The 15,317-nt window shown below is 35.6% G+C and overlaps 1 protein-coding gene across 50 annotated transcripts in view; it reads right to left on the bottom strand.

The window, feature by feature from the left end:
* RIMS1 (regulating synaptic membrane exocytosis 1) overlaps positions 1-15,317 on the bottom strand; it is a 462,151-nt gene that overhangs the window by 143,670 nt on the left and 303,164 nt on the right. For 30 of the 50 annotated variants that reach the window (XM_084959111.1, XM_021072879.2, XM_021072912.2 and 27 more), the window contains 8 exons: positions 14,140-14,252; positions 11,403-11,533; positions 10,697-10,868; positions 10,421-10,574; positions 9,198-9,269; positions 4,452-4,608; positions 3,550-3,675; positions 1,824-1,886 (listed from right to left, as the gene is read on the bottom strand). In XM_084959111.1, coding sequence (XP_084815237.1) covers positions 1,824-1,886; positions 3,550-3,675; positions 4,452-4,608; positions 9,198-9,269; positions 10,421-10,574; positions 10,697-10,868; positions 11,403-11,533; positions 14,140-14,252 — 988 coding nt within the window. The remainder of the gene's footprint in view (positions 1-1,823; positions 1,887-3,549; positions 3,676-4,451; positions 4,609-9,197; positions 9,270-10,420; positions 10,575-10,696; positions 10,869-11,402; positions 11,534-14,139; positions 14,253-15,317) is intronic. The other 20 variants (XM_021072899.2, XM_084958965.1, XM_084958938.1 and 17 more) reach the window with 3 other exon arrangements.

The raw sequence follows: 15,317 nt of genomic DNA, 5'->3' as shown, positions 1-15,317 counted from the left end.
TAACAGGTGCAAAGGAAACAGGACCTGGTAAGGAATCCACAGTGTTTTCTATACAACACTACTTTCTCAATGTTTTATGAACAAAGTGTTAGATACTAATAATAATGGGATGAATTAAACAGTTTGAGACAGATTTCTGTAATACATGACTTTGATACGCTGTGGATACAAAACCTCCAGAGAGTGGCTTCAATTTGCAGAGCTTCCAAGATATGTTTTGCTCACAAACTCTTCAACTAGTGGAACTTCGTACAGGACCAACTTCTCACAACACATTTTTGGAAAAACTAATTTAGTGGAAAACTTCAGAGAGACCTAATTTTGAAATCTTGCTCTGTTAAGTATTAAATAAAACTTTCTCAGTATCTTTCTTCATCTGTGAAATGGGGATAATAATATTCATGTCATACAACTATTGCCAGGAAGTTGAAGTTAAAATACATTAAATAATTACCACTGTGCTTGGTACTCAATGTTATCTTCCTTGTTTACTTGAAAGTAGTAAATACTCAGATTTTATTCTTAAAGGTCTTAAGTGATGATGATAGAATGGATTTTGAAAATAAGATTGTCCAAAATGATGAAACTACTAGCTTACTATATTGTGTATACCCTGATATTTCACCTTTAGAATATAAGGGAAAGAAAAGCAGCATATTTGGCAATTCTATTTAGATTACTCATGTGAGTACGTTAAAAATACATTTTTCCTCCAGTTTGCAAACAGAACTGACATTCCTCACTTTTCCCTGGGGCACCACACACAGGGCAGCAATTTTCCCTGGGCTAGTTTTAGGTCTAAAGAGTTAGTTCTTATTCAGGTGGTCATGTTTGATTCCCGGGCAGAAGCACACGCCTACACAGACATTAGAAACCTGCATTTGTGGTCGCATCAGGGGCTTTCTGGGTAAAGCTCTTTCCTGTTTGTTTTTATTGGCCAGCATATTTGAAAGAGTATATCCTTGTGTTGGTTTGTTTCACCAAGTTATACTCCTTTACCTTCTATTAACTCCACATTTGCAATAAATATGCACCAACTCTATTTTATGAGTTATCTGTAAGAGGCTTTATTTGGGACATGAGGTCTAAGACATAATGAGATGAAAAGAAGCTAAGCTCCAATTCAGAGGAGACTATTATGTCCCCTTATCTTCTCATCTTTAAAGAGACATCTTACTGTGACAAGCCTTTATGAGAAAGTTTGTAGTGTAGCATTTCTGAGCTGGTGGGAACACGAAGGAATGGAAGGCTTAGAATTTAACAGATTAAATATTCTCACTCTTTATCAGAAGGGAACTGAAGCTCAGCTATTAAAAATGAACTGTTAAGGATTTTATTAAAAGCAAACAATATAAAACAAGAGTAGAATCCAAAAATAAAGAATAAACAAAAATTTAAAAAGGCTAAAACAAAGCAAACTTATAATCATGAAAACAGTAACACTGCCATGCACAGCAGATCAAACGTCTTGTGTCTTGATGGTGTGTGTGTGTGTTTGGGAAGGGGTGGGAGGTAGGGGGCTATTCACAGCGAGCATTGAGAATTTTAATTGCACAAATTGGTTCCTGGGTTTTAGGAACATGTAAACAATTCCACAGAGGCTCAGCAGCCTCTTGATTTTGAATACACAGCTAGAAAAGCAGTCTGCCCGGATCAGAATTCAAATATATCTGGAACGTTTTCCACAACCTCCACATGAAACAAAACCAATTTTAAATACTGGGGAAATTGATTTCACGTCTTTGTAATAAAACCACTGAGGAAGCAGAGTAGAATGGAAAGAGTCATCACACACAGTTACCGTCACCAAATCCTGTATTTACCTGGTGGTGTGTAGGCATTCTGCACTTCGTCCTCGTTTTGCTCTGGGAAGCATAAGAAGCTCACTGCACAGACAGGATGGGTGGTGAGTGAAACAGATAAGTCATGAGGCATTAAATGACATGGGTTATGCCAATGGTATGCAGATGAGAACATGAAAAGGGAAGAAACCAGATTGTCTGCACTAGCATATTTGCTTGAGAGGTTAAACAAAAATAAACATGACAGTATTTCAAAAAATTTAAACAAGAGAGTACAAACATTATGGTCCAAGCCCTAGCTATTGTGGATTTGCTCTTGTATTTCAAAGTGCTTGTACAGAGCATTAAGACAACACTAAACTAAACTGAAACTTCCCCACATAAGACATAGAAATCTATTTCCAGTTTTAGACACTTGGTTATTTTAAAAACCTTTAAATGGCTTATAAATCTATCCTTTCTGATACTAATGGGACCCTACAATTTTTATTTCTTGTTAGCAATTCAAAGTATGACAATTTTCATGGCTTTTATAATCACTAAAAATGCAATATAACATTATCTTCTCTTTTACCAGCTAAGAACATACTTGATTAGAAATGTTTTATCTTAAAACTGATACTTTTTCTACACTCAAATTAATTTCACTCTATTGAATGCCCTGGTCAAGAAGTCTTTTTCTTTTCCCCTCCTCACCTAAATTCATGGTGACCCCAATGAATGCTGACAAAGGAGCCCTCTTGCCTCAATGCACTCAACCTGAGAGGCGTGGAATCCTCTTCCTCAGACTAGTTCTCTGTTCTGGTAACACCATGACTCCATCTCTCGAAAGTCATGGTACCTCTCCCCTTAGTAAGGTGACAATTAGGAAGGTAAGAGGTTCTACTTAAGTACTGGGTCCTTGACTACACAACAAATATCAATCACTCACTGAGTACCACCATCATTTCCCTAGCCCTCCCTGAATGTTTCTCCAATTCTAAAAAGCCAGAAGAGACTATTCAACCAGGTGGGTGTTCTAAGAACCTAAATCGGGTCTGTGCTTGTGGTCAGGCATATCACAAAGGAATGGGGTTGGTCTGAGAAAGCCTGCAGGCACGCAGAACAACAGCGTCACAAGGCAGATGTTTAGTAACTGTGTCCAGGAAGTACCTTGGTCATAAATAAATGAAGAACTAAACCTAAGTACACATCCAGACAAGAGAGAATCCATTTCAATATTTTGTACTTTATAGACATTTTAAGTCAATACATTTTATGAAAAGTAGGTATACTAAAAACCATTATTACTGAAGTTCTCACAGAAGCTCTGTGACCTGAGTTTCAGATGACTCGTATTCAAAAGCTTTTTATTACATAAAAAGCATAATTTTATAATTATATAAATCATATCCCAAAGACTGCAATCCACAAAAAATAAAATATTTGAAAACTGCTTATGTGGGCTTGCTTCTATAATTAGGCAAAAGCTTCTAAGTCAACAACAAACTGTATGTTTAAAACCAACTAAACATAAATTTTGATTTTGTAAAAAAAATGCACATTTATTATGACAATGTAATATCAGTCAATCATTCCCTAGAGTCGCATTTCTTCTAGACTATCTTAACAGTCATTCCTTGAGAGAAGTTCAATTTTGAATGATGAGATACTTTTATTCTGTTATGTACTATGCCACAGTATCTCCCATATATGAAAACTGAGCAAATAAAACATATAATGTTGCGATCACAATTTGAACAAATACCTGTCTTGTTCTGATAAATACTGACTATCCACATCTCTGGATCTGTGGTCAACTGGACTTCGGGAGGCATCATGGTGTCTGGTTGGAGAACGTGACCTTCTTGTTGGATGAATTTCATCTAAACTCCTAAAAGTGATTACAAAAATTCACATGTATCAATATGTATCATCTTCCCCAAAGGGGCTGACAGACTAACAGGAAAGAATTGACAGTAACTGGCAAACAACTGACAAGGTTTGACAAGTCCTGGCATCATCATTGAACACCTGTTCTATTTATCTATTTATTTTTCCAAACACCTGTTTTAAAAGTATTCTCTACAGTTGCTTTGCCTGTGGTGCATTTATTCAACCTCCTTTCTTACTGCTAGCAAAAAAAGGACTGCAGTTTTCATCTGCATACTTAATTAAAATTTCAGAAGTATATTTCAGGTTAAGATGAAACAACACAGCATTTCTTAGGCTTTGTGTGCTTTTCCAAACTTTCAGTGTGTCAAAGAGACAATCCCAACTTTCTTAAAAATACATTCTGCCTCAACCTTATCTTCTCGGCCACTTCTCTGCAGGCTCATTCATTACCATACAGTTTCTCCCAATAGGAGAAAACAAAAACAAAAACAAAAACCTAGCAAACAGAACACAAGACAGTTATTCACAAATCGTGCTTTTGACATAAACTTCCCCCACTCCCTGGGAAATCTCCAGAGATTGGAGAACAGAATATGGCATAGGTTGGGTAATAAATTAAAAAAGAAAAGCATTTTGCCTCCAAAGGATTCTGAAAAATACAACTTTATTGACCAAACCATTATTTCATTTCAGTTAGAGTCTCGTGCCAGTTTGCACTGTATTTTAATTTTAAAAAAGTACCATCAGGGATGCTAAGCCCTTATCAGAGCCTACCTCTGTAATGGCACATTTGGTAAACGTGAACGCGGCCTTCCCTGATCATCGCCGCGATGAGGAGACACAGACCGTGAGCGGTGATGAGTTGTTCTCTGCTGCTCTGGCACAGTTAATGTTGTAGGTTTGCCTTCTCTAGCACTAGACCTATAGCCTACTGGCAAGAGTACACACAAAGAATTAGTCAGTATTCTTCTATAATGTCAACGTTAATGTGGAGATATCGAATTCTACAGAAAGCAGCCATTGACCTATGAAGATAAATGCCATGCAACCAGTATTACCAGGCTTATCTTCAAAACTAGTAAGTATACGTACACAGAGTGTAACATATACATGCAGGAGAGCAGGGTACAGTTTGGCTCAGAGGTACCATGGCAATACTGAATATGAAAATATTGAGTAATGCCTCAGACATCAGGATGGGTTGGGATACTATTTTAATTTAAAGAATGAATGAGTTAGTGAATTTTCAGCAACACATATCAAGCACTTGACAGTAAACTATTATTAATATGCAAGTCAATGCTTAGAAATTTGGTATCTCTTTAAATGTTATTTGAATTTTTCTTCTAAAGGATAAATTATTTTAGTTGGATTTCAGATGGCTTCACTAATAAGAAAACAAAAATGATATCATACCAATTTTAATGAAGAAAAAAGAGTAGTAGGTCTTCACTAGTACAAATACTGATGGTAAATTTTGTGAATCACAAATAATGCTGCAATTTTCAAATTAAAATAGGGTACGAGTGGAGCTGATCGTGACAATGATGCAGCGCAAATTAACCCTCCCAAAGAAACAATTATCAAACCTACCCAGACATCTGAAACTATTCCACAAATGTGTTAGTAACCTAACACAATCAAAGTAATACACTTAATGTAATTAAAATTAGAAATAAATTCTAAGCCATTCTCCCTTAAAGTAAAAAAGGTTTCTATGGCCTCCGATGTAGTTACAATAAAACAGCACAGTAACAGTTTAATTAAATTTTTTTTTCCACAAGGGTCACTATTGCTATTATTAGAAGGAAAATAAGTTCTGTGGCCAAAGGAAAAATAATTTTATTTACGACTACATAAAATGTACACAAACCATGAAAATATTAAATTTAATTGGGCAGCTTTAACTGTTGTTCATTTATTTACTTGATAACTCCCACGTTATTTTTAAAATCTGCCATGTTAACATCATCAAAGTCAGACTAAAATTCCCCAGCACTTTTATTGTGATTTAAACAAATTTAAACAATTTAAAATAATTTTAAATTTCATATACTTTCATTTTATGACAAAATAATAGCAAGTCAGGTATTATTTTGAATTTCATGTAGGAAGTTTCCTTGTTCAGATGTATAAACTGTAATATTAAATATAGAAAGAGACCAATTAAATTTACATGTGGTGAATTTATTTCACGGCTCATTATAAAAAACAGTGACTGTTTTTAAAGAGAATTAATCCGAAGTCTGAATTACTCAAACATTTTAACTTACCAGTTGGTATCATCTGAAAACATTCAGTATGAATTATATAATAGTTATAGAAGTTCAATATTGAATTGGGAGCAGCATTTTAAGATTTCAATGACTATTCAGGATACATAAATGGAACTTTTAGATTTGGAAACAATCATTGTAACTTAGAAAATTTAGGCATCTTGATGTTTAAAAGGGTATAAGTAATTTTTTCTTAGTTTCTTATGTAGTCACATATAAATTAATACCTTTTTTCTCTTATCCTAAGATTCATTTTTAGTTCTTTGCTTTTCACAAATTTTTTTCATATTATGTTTAACTTATTGTTGACAACATTCACTCTGCCTTCAGAAAAAGGTAAAATGGAACTACTATCTTATGCTCATTTTGATGTTTCATTTGGCTCAAAGTTAGAGGTTTTTTGGTTTGTTTTTTTTTTCCCGCCCATTTTCTGAATTTGCAGTAATGGTCTGCAAGTTGAAGTTGCCAGAATCCTTACCTTAGACGAGGGCATTTTGTATGTAGTTATTTCATTTTCTTAAGCAGCTAAAATTATTTATTTTAAATAACAATAAGGCTATGATAACTATAAAAGTAATAAAATGTATTTCTGGAGGTCCAAACTGCTTAAAGATGGTAATACATCAAACAAGAACATAGAACCCTGTAAATCTAGACAAGCCAGCATATTAGAACATTCAGGGTTCAGCTGTGGTAGAATAGCTAAATGAAACTTTCCAGCTTCTTCAGGAAACATACAGCCAGAAGCTTCACTGAGTGCACTAGGCAGAGGCAGAACTGGCAGCCACATGTGAGCAGAGTTCTCTCCATATTGGTCACTAGGAACTGGAGAAGCAAATCTGTAATCAGTCTCTATGAGTACATGGTAATATATCAATGCACTTGCTTGTTAACTTATCCCCTCGCTTTATTTTAGCTTCTTGCTTTTATTTTACTATCTTTCCTCTTTATTTTAAGTGTGTTGTACATTACTGTGTGACTTGCTATATACTCTATGTGCCACACACATGTATCTTTCAGAAGCTACCATATATCCATTTTGGATCCATGAAGAGGACTCTTAAAACATAAGTCAATTCCATTATCTGCTTTATTAATTTACAAAGAAATCTCTGGAACATAAAATATTACTTAGTGGCTTATGTAACTTATTAGCTATATTCTACTAAAAACTTGCCTCATTATATTTTAAATACTAAATGAAAATGGGTATTATTTGAACTGACCATTTAGACACTGCTTCTATATGATAAAAGGGATTGTGTGTTTGCAGACACCATGATATAAGACATATCATGAATTATCTATGTTCTAGATAATTCCAGAATTCTAGATTCTGGATGTCCCAAGATGTTTCCCTGGGACCAGCAGGGAGGAGGGAGGATGAGCTCCCTGTCTTTCCTGTGGCGATACTTCAAGGTTTAGTCACAGCTACAGCCCATAGAGACTGAGGGTTCACTTCTGAAGGATGGGGAGGGGAGAAGTTCATTCACAGAGAAACCCAAGGGGCTTATAACTAGATGAATCATGATTTCAAAAACTCTTGCTTGAAAACGCTATAAAATAAAGAATGCTAATCCATACACAAAAATATTTTTTCTAGAATATTGTAGAATTCAGTGTTCTTTGGTGGTGGCCAAGCACTAATACCACCTGGAGTCAGTCCTATTACTTACATTTTCGCTGTTATCAATGTGACTTCTCAAGTATTTATTGAATTAGCCATTCATTCATTCACTATATTGCCTCATCATAAGAATGTGAAATTTTAGGGGAATGAAACATGAGAACCATCCATGAAGGTAAATTCTATTTAGGTGAGGTAGAAATGACAACATTAAGGTGAATTAACAGCCAAGATTATTTTAGCAAGGTTTGATGACTCTTCTATGAGGAATTCTCTGAACCCTATTTCAATATGCCAGTGGATACCACGTACAACTACTTTCCACCTCTTGATTTCATTAAAAAAAATCCAATATTCTATGAAACTCCCCGTGAAAGTTTCTGTGTAGAGTGTGTCCAACTGTTATCATCCTTTTAGAAATCAACAAAATCAGAAAGCAAAGTATGAAATGTTGTCCACAATTGTCCACTATTATTTAAAACTTACTTAAAACTCTCACAGTCTGATATCACAGAGCAATAGCTAAGTACACATATATATGCAGAACCAAATTTATTGTTTTTAGGTCTATCTGCTACTTTTGTACAGTGATCAAATACTATATTTTCTCTGAATTACAGGGAGCAAATATAACCTAATTTTAGGGAACGCTCCATAATTTTATCTACTTTTAATGGAGTTGTAGCTCTCTAAATTGTGACTTCAGTTACCAGTGTGGGATCTGTCTATTGACTTTACCAAAATCACTGCCCTCAAATTAAATGCATCCCCACCTGAGAAATTATGTAAATTAAGGGGACATATGTCAAAATCGTCCTAAAGAAATGTCTTTAATAACTCATTTCTATATACCAGGATTTTTTATTTAATGTCTTCTTATATGGATATTTTCTTATTTTTCATTAGTAAATAAAAGGTTCAGGTTTAGTGCCAAAAAAATAAGCCTTTACTATTTGGTTTTACTCACTTTCTGACCAGTGTCAGATGAGAAATAAAGATTTGAACTGCACAATGTCACACAGATTTTACTCATCTGTACAATGACCAAAAGATAGTAACTTAAAATGAATGTTGAACCTTTCTAAAGCATTTCCTTATTTTAAAATGTACATACACATCCTAAGTATAACCAGTGGTGAGCACATCACAAAAGCATTAAAAGTTAAGCCATGCCACATGCAATTTAAACCCTGCCATGCACTTTTCTCAGTATATTCCATGGAAGCCTACATTCTTTTCAGAAACAGAGAGAGGAAAATCATAGACATACAATAGGAAAAATAGGAGAATGGGAATTTTTATTTTAAAAAATTAACCGTAGCCTTTCAAAAAGATGTTTTCACTTAAGCTCAGAGCACAGTGAAATGATGAATTTAACCTTGCTGGCCATGCTCCTAAGGGAGAACCTGACAAAATAAAGTGGGGATGTTAATAGGTAGTTACTGGTCCATTTTAAACTTTCCGGATAATTTGGAACACAAGTCACCATGGAATAATGTAATACAGACTTCTCTGTGCTAGAAATCTCCAGGGTAGGACCCGAGGAAGTCTGAAAGCTGGCAGGAAAGCAAGCGCAGAAGCACAGTGAAGCAGGGCCATGCTCCGCTCCCCACGCACCTGGAGGAACTACTCCAATCCCATCATCAACCTCATAATCTGAGATGTCACTATCACTGATTCGCTGGGACCCTGCACAACAGGAAGGCAAACAGATTCCTCCATGTCTGCTCGGTTCAGGACGCATTGGAGCATATGGTTAAACTTTTTTTAAGCTAATTACATTATTACTAAATACTTTTGTGTTTATTAAAGTAGAGTTGATTTACAATGTTTCATGTATACAGCAGAGTGATTCAGTTATACATCTACATAATACAAAGTTAATTCAGATCTGGTCTTTAAAGAAATGCTTGTTCCCCAAGGATAACATTTCTTAGTATCCTTATAAGCACTTAAGAGATATAGAAGGAAGTGGATTTCAAAGAATGACATTTCAACTTTTCAAATTATTCTTTAATTATGGTATGACTCTCAAGTCTACAGTAAAGTCTATATACTGTTTTCTATCCAACTAAGTGCTCTCCTCTGCAGTTTAGGGAGGACGGGGCTGAGTGGAAACGAAAGGTTTAAGGAGACCTTTCTTGGCTGGAATGCCACTGAACGCGTATTATTGAAAGGGTATCAGGGCTCTTTATAAAATATTTATGTTTAGCCTTTAAAATTAGCCATTATACTGCATTAAACATTAATTTTGTGGAAATGACTGATCAGAGAAGCACTAACATGAAATATTTAATTATATGAGAAAACATATTGCTTCCAGATTTCCAAAATGAGGCTTCTAAGTTTCATTTGTTCAATAAGAGATTTAGACATAACTTAAAAATCAAATAATAAGTGTAGAAAGAATACCGTTTTCCCAATCACCAGATGAATAACAGCAAACAAACCTTATAATATTTTGAAAAATATTACCTATGACTATTAATACTAAAAATATCCAGGAATTGTATGGTTATTAAGACATTATATTTAGCAACCCATCAATAAAGACAGAAATTACCCCATCATTCAACCAATGAACAATTCAGTCAGTATTGGGCAACAAATTATAATTCAGAGTTTTTAAACTTTCAGATCTGGAATTACTCCACTACATCACATACTATTTTCACTGGGAAAACGGAGGAAATGATTTTGCCCAGTTTCTTTACACAGATGAATCATTTTTCAATATTTTGATCTCTAATGAACATTTGAAAAAACATCATGAATGTTAATGTCTAATTCAATCATAACAACACAATTACTCCTGGGAACTAAAAAGACCTATCACCTACTTTGTAGTTTCTTGCTGGAGGTTTCTCCATGGATATGTCGCCTTGGCATGAAAGGTGATGGCTGAGGCAGAGGTAGTGAAGATTCATCGTGGGTCTGAAGTTTATACCAGTGTGGCTCATCATCTAAAAGTGCTGTCTCCAACTCTATGAGGATCTGAAAGGGCAGTTCTCAGGTTAGATCAGGCACCTTTCCCACAACATAAGGGCAGTCATAACTCATACACATCACAGAAGCTGCATGAAGCTTCTAACTCGGATCCGTACAATATACATCACCTCTCCAAGGAATTCACTCTCTTCTTCTTGCACTCTGGGCTGGTCCCACACAGTTATTTCTAGCATGCGTTCTCTAAAATCTCTACGATGTACGTGTGAATAGACAAAAGTTTGATTCCATTTCGGCTCTAGTACTTTCTTTACTGTTTTGGTTCTCCTTTTACTTTTATCACTGAAAAATAAGCATGTTTTGTAAATGAAAAAGCAAAAGCGAGTATTTGCTGCCACCTACTGTAGTTTCATGTAATACTGTGCTTGGGGTTTTTATCATTTTTTAATTCATAACTTTTAATCCCCAAGTCTGAAAAGGTTGTCAAGTTTAATAAGGGTTTGGTTTTAACTACAACGTAAACAGTAGTAATGATCATAGACACTCATACGCAGAGGTACATTCTAAATGATGTAGCTATCCAAGACAGAGGTGTAAACAAGGTAATAAAAAAAATTAAATTGGCAGATTACTTTAAAGAAATGCAAGACTTGAGGGAATTTTTAAAGGATAATATAGTATGTTCCATCACAGAAAATCATCTATTATATTTTAAACTATATCACAGGTGTATGCACATGTCCAAATTCATTTACATAATATCTATTATACCTCAATAAAGCTTTAAAACATAAATGAAATGACATGCCAGGAGAGGAAACTCTACTTTGTCTATTAAAAGATTTTTTGCATATTTTTTCTGAAATTATTGCCTACCTTCTATCAGGAAGAAAATACATTTTTACATAGGGATTCCTGGGACGCCCATCTACTCTAGGGGGCAGATCTGTGGCTTGCAGAACATTTACAATCAGCTGGTGTCCCACTTTATCATACCACAGTTTCACCTAGGAGCAACAGAGAAAGTCTTACTGTAAAAATCATGAGGTATTACAATTTTACAAAAAACACTAAAATTATTTTTGAAGATGGAAATTTCAAATTGCAATACAATTGAATTATAGATATTATTTCTGCAAAGAATACCAACTTGAAAGGGTCACCACTTAGAACTTGACTTTTCATACATTTTAAACGTGACTTACAATGGGCAGGCTTGCATTGTTGACTTATACTCTCTTATATTATGTGATGAAATAAAATGAATATAATTTTTATTAACAAGAAAAGGAAAGAAGGGGATATGGAAACAATTATCCTTGGTTTTATATGCTAAATGCAAGTGATTGGTGGTTCTGAGTATCTTAATGATTCTGGCATGGCTAAGTGCATTTCGTAGCACCACCTGTAGCTGAAATAGAATACCTGAGGTTAGGAACAACAGATACAAGGAGAGAAACACATTTACTGAAGGCCTCCTATACATAATCTACTGCTGATTTTTAGTATTCTCCCTCATTTAATTTTTTTTTTTTTTTTTTTTTGTCTTTTCAGGGGCACACCCGCAGCATATGTAGTTTCCCAGGCTAGGAGTCAAATTGGAGCTGTAGCTGCCAGCCTACACCACAGTCACAGCAATGCCAGATCCTTAACCCACTGAGCAAAGCTAGGAATTGAAACTGCTCCTCATGATGCTAGCTAAATTTGTTTCTGCTGAGCCACAAGAGGAACTCCTCATTTAATTTTTACAGTTAACCTACTACAGTTAATTTTCATGAGAGAAGGAGAAGGGAACAAAGGTACAATATGTAACTGATGCATTTAAACCAAAAGTCTCAGTGATATTTCTACCAAGATTCATGATAATTTGATTGAAAGAAAACAGGAAAAGAGCACATTGAAATATTACTGTCAAATTCCTAACGCAGTCAATGCAGTATTTGTGCAGTCGACCATGTTAACTTTATATATACTTTTTTTTTTTTTTTTTGGTCTTTTTGCCATTTCTTGGGCCGTTCCCGTGGCCTGTGGAGGTTCCCAGGCTAGGGGTCGAATCAGAGCTGTAGCCACCGGCCTACACCAGAGCCACAGCAACGCGGGATCCGGGCCGCATCTGCAACCTACACCACAGCCCACGGCAATGCCAGATCCGCAACCCACTGAGCAAGGCCAGGGATCCAACCCGCAACTTCACGGTTCCTGGTTGGATTCGTCAACCACTGTGCCACGACGGGAACTCCCTATATATACATTTTTAATTTAGAATTTAGCTATGGGCTTAAGGTTAGTAAGAACTATAAGCATGAATCGTTTAATAGGTAAATACTGGAATACTTTAAAGAGTCCTTATAATAACAAGCTAATGTAACATGGGAGTAGTAAGGGACGGATTAAGAATGTAAACACGGATTTGTTTCAGTCCATATCTCTGCTCCCCATCAGTATAAGAGGTGTGCTTTCCATAAAACCAAAACGAATTTTATTCCTCTTAAAATTTAGGTGGAATGCAATGAGAGGTTCCCACACACACTGAAATTAAAAAAGCTGGCAGGGCAGATAAAACAGCACAGGGACCTCACAAAGATATTCAACCTACTAAAAATAGAAGCAAAAACCAGGAAAGGTTTTAAAAATAACAGCAAGCTTACAGTTATCTTCTTTGTTTAATTAAAACTAAGAGCAGAGCATCAAAAACATGTGATAAAAGCAGCAACAGATCAACTATTTATAGAATAATTTCAATCAAGATTTTCCTTCTGTGGGTAATACAAATGTCCTGTATTCTACCATAATCTACATAAATGTGGCTTTTCCTAATAATTGGTCCCGGTTTCTTTACTCCAGCTTTTCCCAGATCACATAGAAAGCAAGAGTGAGGAAAATTGTATTTTGTCATGCTAATATCAGCAATGAAGAGTTTCATCAGGGAGTTCCTGTTGTGGCTTAGTGGTTAACGAACCCGACTAGTATACATAATGACACAAGTTCCATCCCCAGCCTTGATCAGTGGGTTAAGGATCTGGCGGCGTTGCTGTGAGCTGTGGTGTAGGTCACAAATGTTGCTCAGATCCTGCGATCCTGTGTTGCTGTGGCTGTGGTGTAGGCTGGCAGCTGCAGCTCCAATTCGACCCCTAACCTGGGAACCTCCATATGCTGCAGGTGCGGCCCTAAGAAGACAAAAGACAAACAAACAAAAAAAGAGTTTCCTCAAATGTCTTAAAAAGTTAAAAGATAAGTTTCTCAAGATCCAGGCTCATAAGGTTTCTAGGCAAATGGACCATGACTTTCTTAGTTTTATTATGTCTAACAACTTACCTTAGAAACTTTTGTATAGCACACACAAAAAATTGATATTTTATTTACCTATGTGATAGTTTATCATTTAATGTTTAGAGCACCTGGCACACTGTAGGCACTCAATAATAAATATTTTCAAATACATATATGAGTAGCAGAATAATGCAATAAATGTACAAAAAACTAACAAAGTAGATTATGCTGGTAAGTGACTCTGATTATGTTCCAGGCTTCCGAGAAAGCCACACATTTTAAAGACAGACTCAGAACACTGAGCTAATACTAATGGTTTCCAACATGGACAAAAAACACATACGGAAAGTTGTCCTGGTAAGACTTGTGGGGCATCTTTGAGAGCTCCTGGGCTTGTTGGAGAAATAACAGAAATGGAAGGCCTTTCCATCTTCTGAGATTCAAAGGAACTGGAACCTAAAATGAGAAAAACAAATTAGGCACTTTTTCATTACATACTTGTAATGTATATGTGCAGAATACATATTTCTCATGAAGTTTTAAATGTATCTGTTACTGGCATAAAACCGTAATTCAATACCATCAACGAGTGCAGGACCTCCTTTCAATGGTATAGCTGTCGAAAGTTATCATCCTGTCTTTTTTGGGTAACTGCCTACTTTAAAAGGATATAATCAAATACTGTATTTATTTGCTACAATGTATAAGTACTGGTTTTCTACACTTCTGTAGGGTATTGCCCAGTGCAGGCTCTTTCACGGCTTCACATATAGTTAAAGTCTTCATGTTCTTAGTGATGAGAAGTTGATACTTATCTTATTAGTTATCTTAGGATCATCTATTGAATTGTCCATACTAAAATTAAAATGCATGCACATAAAATTTATGAGGGATGTCTAAGCCTAGATAGGATGCAGCACTGTTTTAAAATAAGATCTGCATCTCTTTCAGGTTTGGTCCACAGATCAATCTTGTGGCTGTCTGAGGATGCTGTCTAGTGACTAGTGTGCGGAGGAGGCTGGCTTCCCACTTAGCCCATCAGTGAGGCTCTTTTCCTCCTCTTTTTAAATGAAAGACTTCTCTTCCTAATCACTGATCAAGTGTTCACAGTCAGCAGCGTGGCTGTCTGTGGAACACTATTACCCCAGCAAGTATAACCTTGAACACACACCCATTCAAAACTCATTGAGCAAACACTATTTATGGACCATTTCCCAGGACTATGTCATCCATGCTTTTTTTCCATACATGCAGATCATGTTTAAATTAAATCACATGGCATCATTCTCTGCATGTTCTGAAGACTTCTAACTATAGTAAAGAGTGCTATAAAATTCTTTGTTACTGTCTCTTTTATGAAGTATTCTTAGAATAACTTTTTTCTTTGGTCTCAGTACAAGGACACTGTTGCTTCTAATAGTACGTTTCTAATATTACAGCAGTTTTTTTTTTAATAGCATCATGGTTTCACTCCTCTTTGAAACTCAAAACCAAATCTGGGCTCATCTCTAGCAGGTATGT

This window comes from Sus scrofa, chromosome 1, assembly GCF_054392235.1.
Source record: "Sus scrofa isolate SSC_HxYL_T2T_F1_AM1 chromosome 1, Sscrofa_HxYL_maternal_Yorkshire_Landrace_v2.0, whole genome shotgun sequence".
Lineage (NCBI taxonomy): Eukaryota > Metazoa > Chordata > Mammalia > Artiodactyla > Suidae > Sus > Sus scrofa.
The sequence above is the reverse complement of the archived record's forward strand: the minus strand, read 5'-3'. Positions and strand labels throughout refer to the sequence as shown.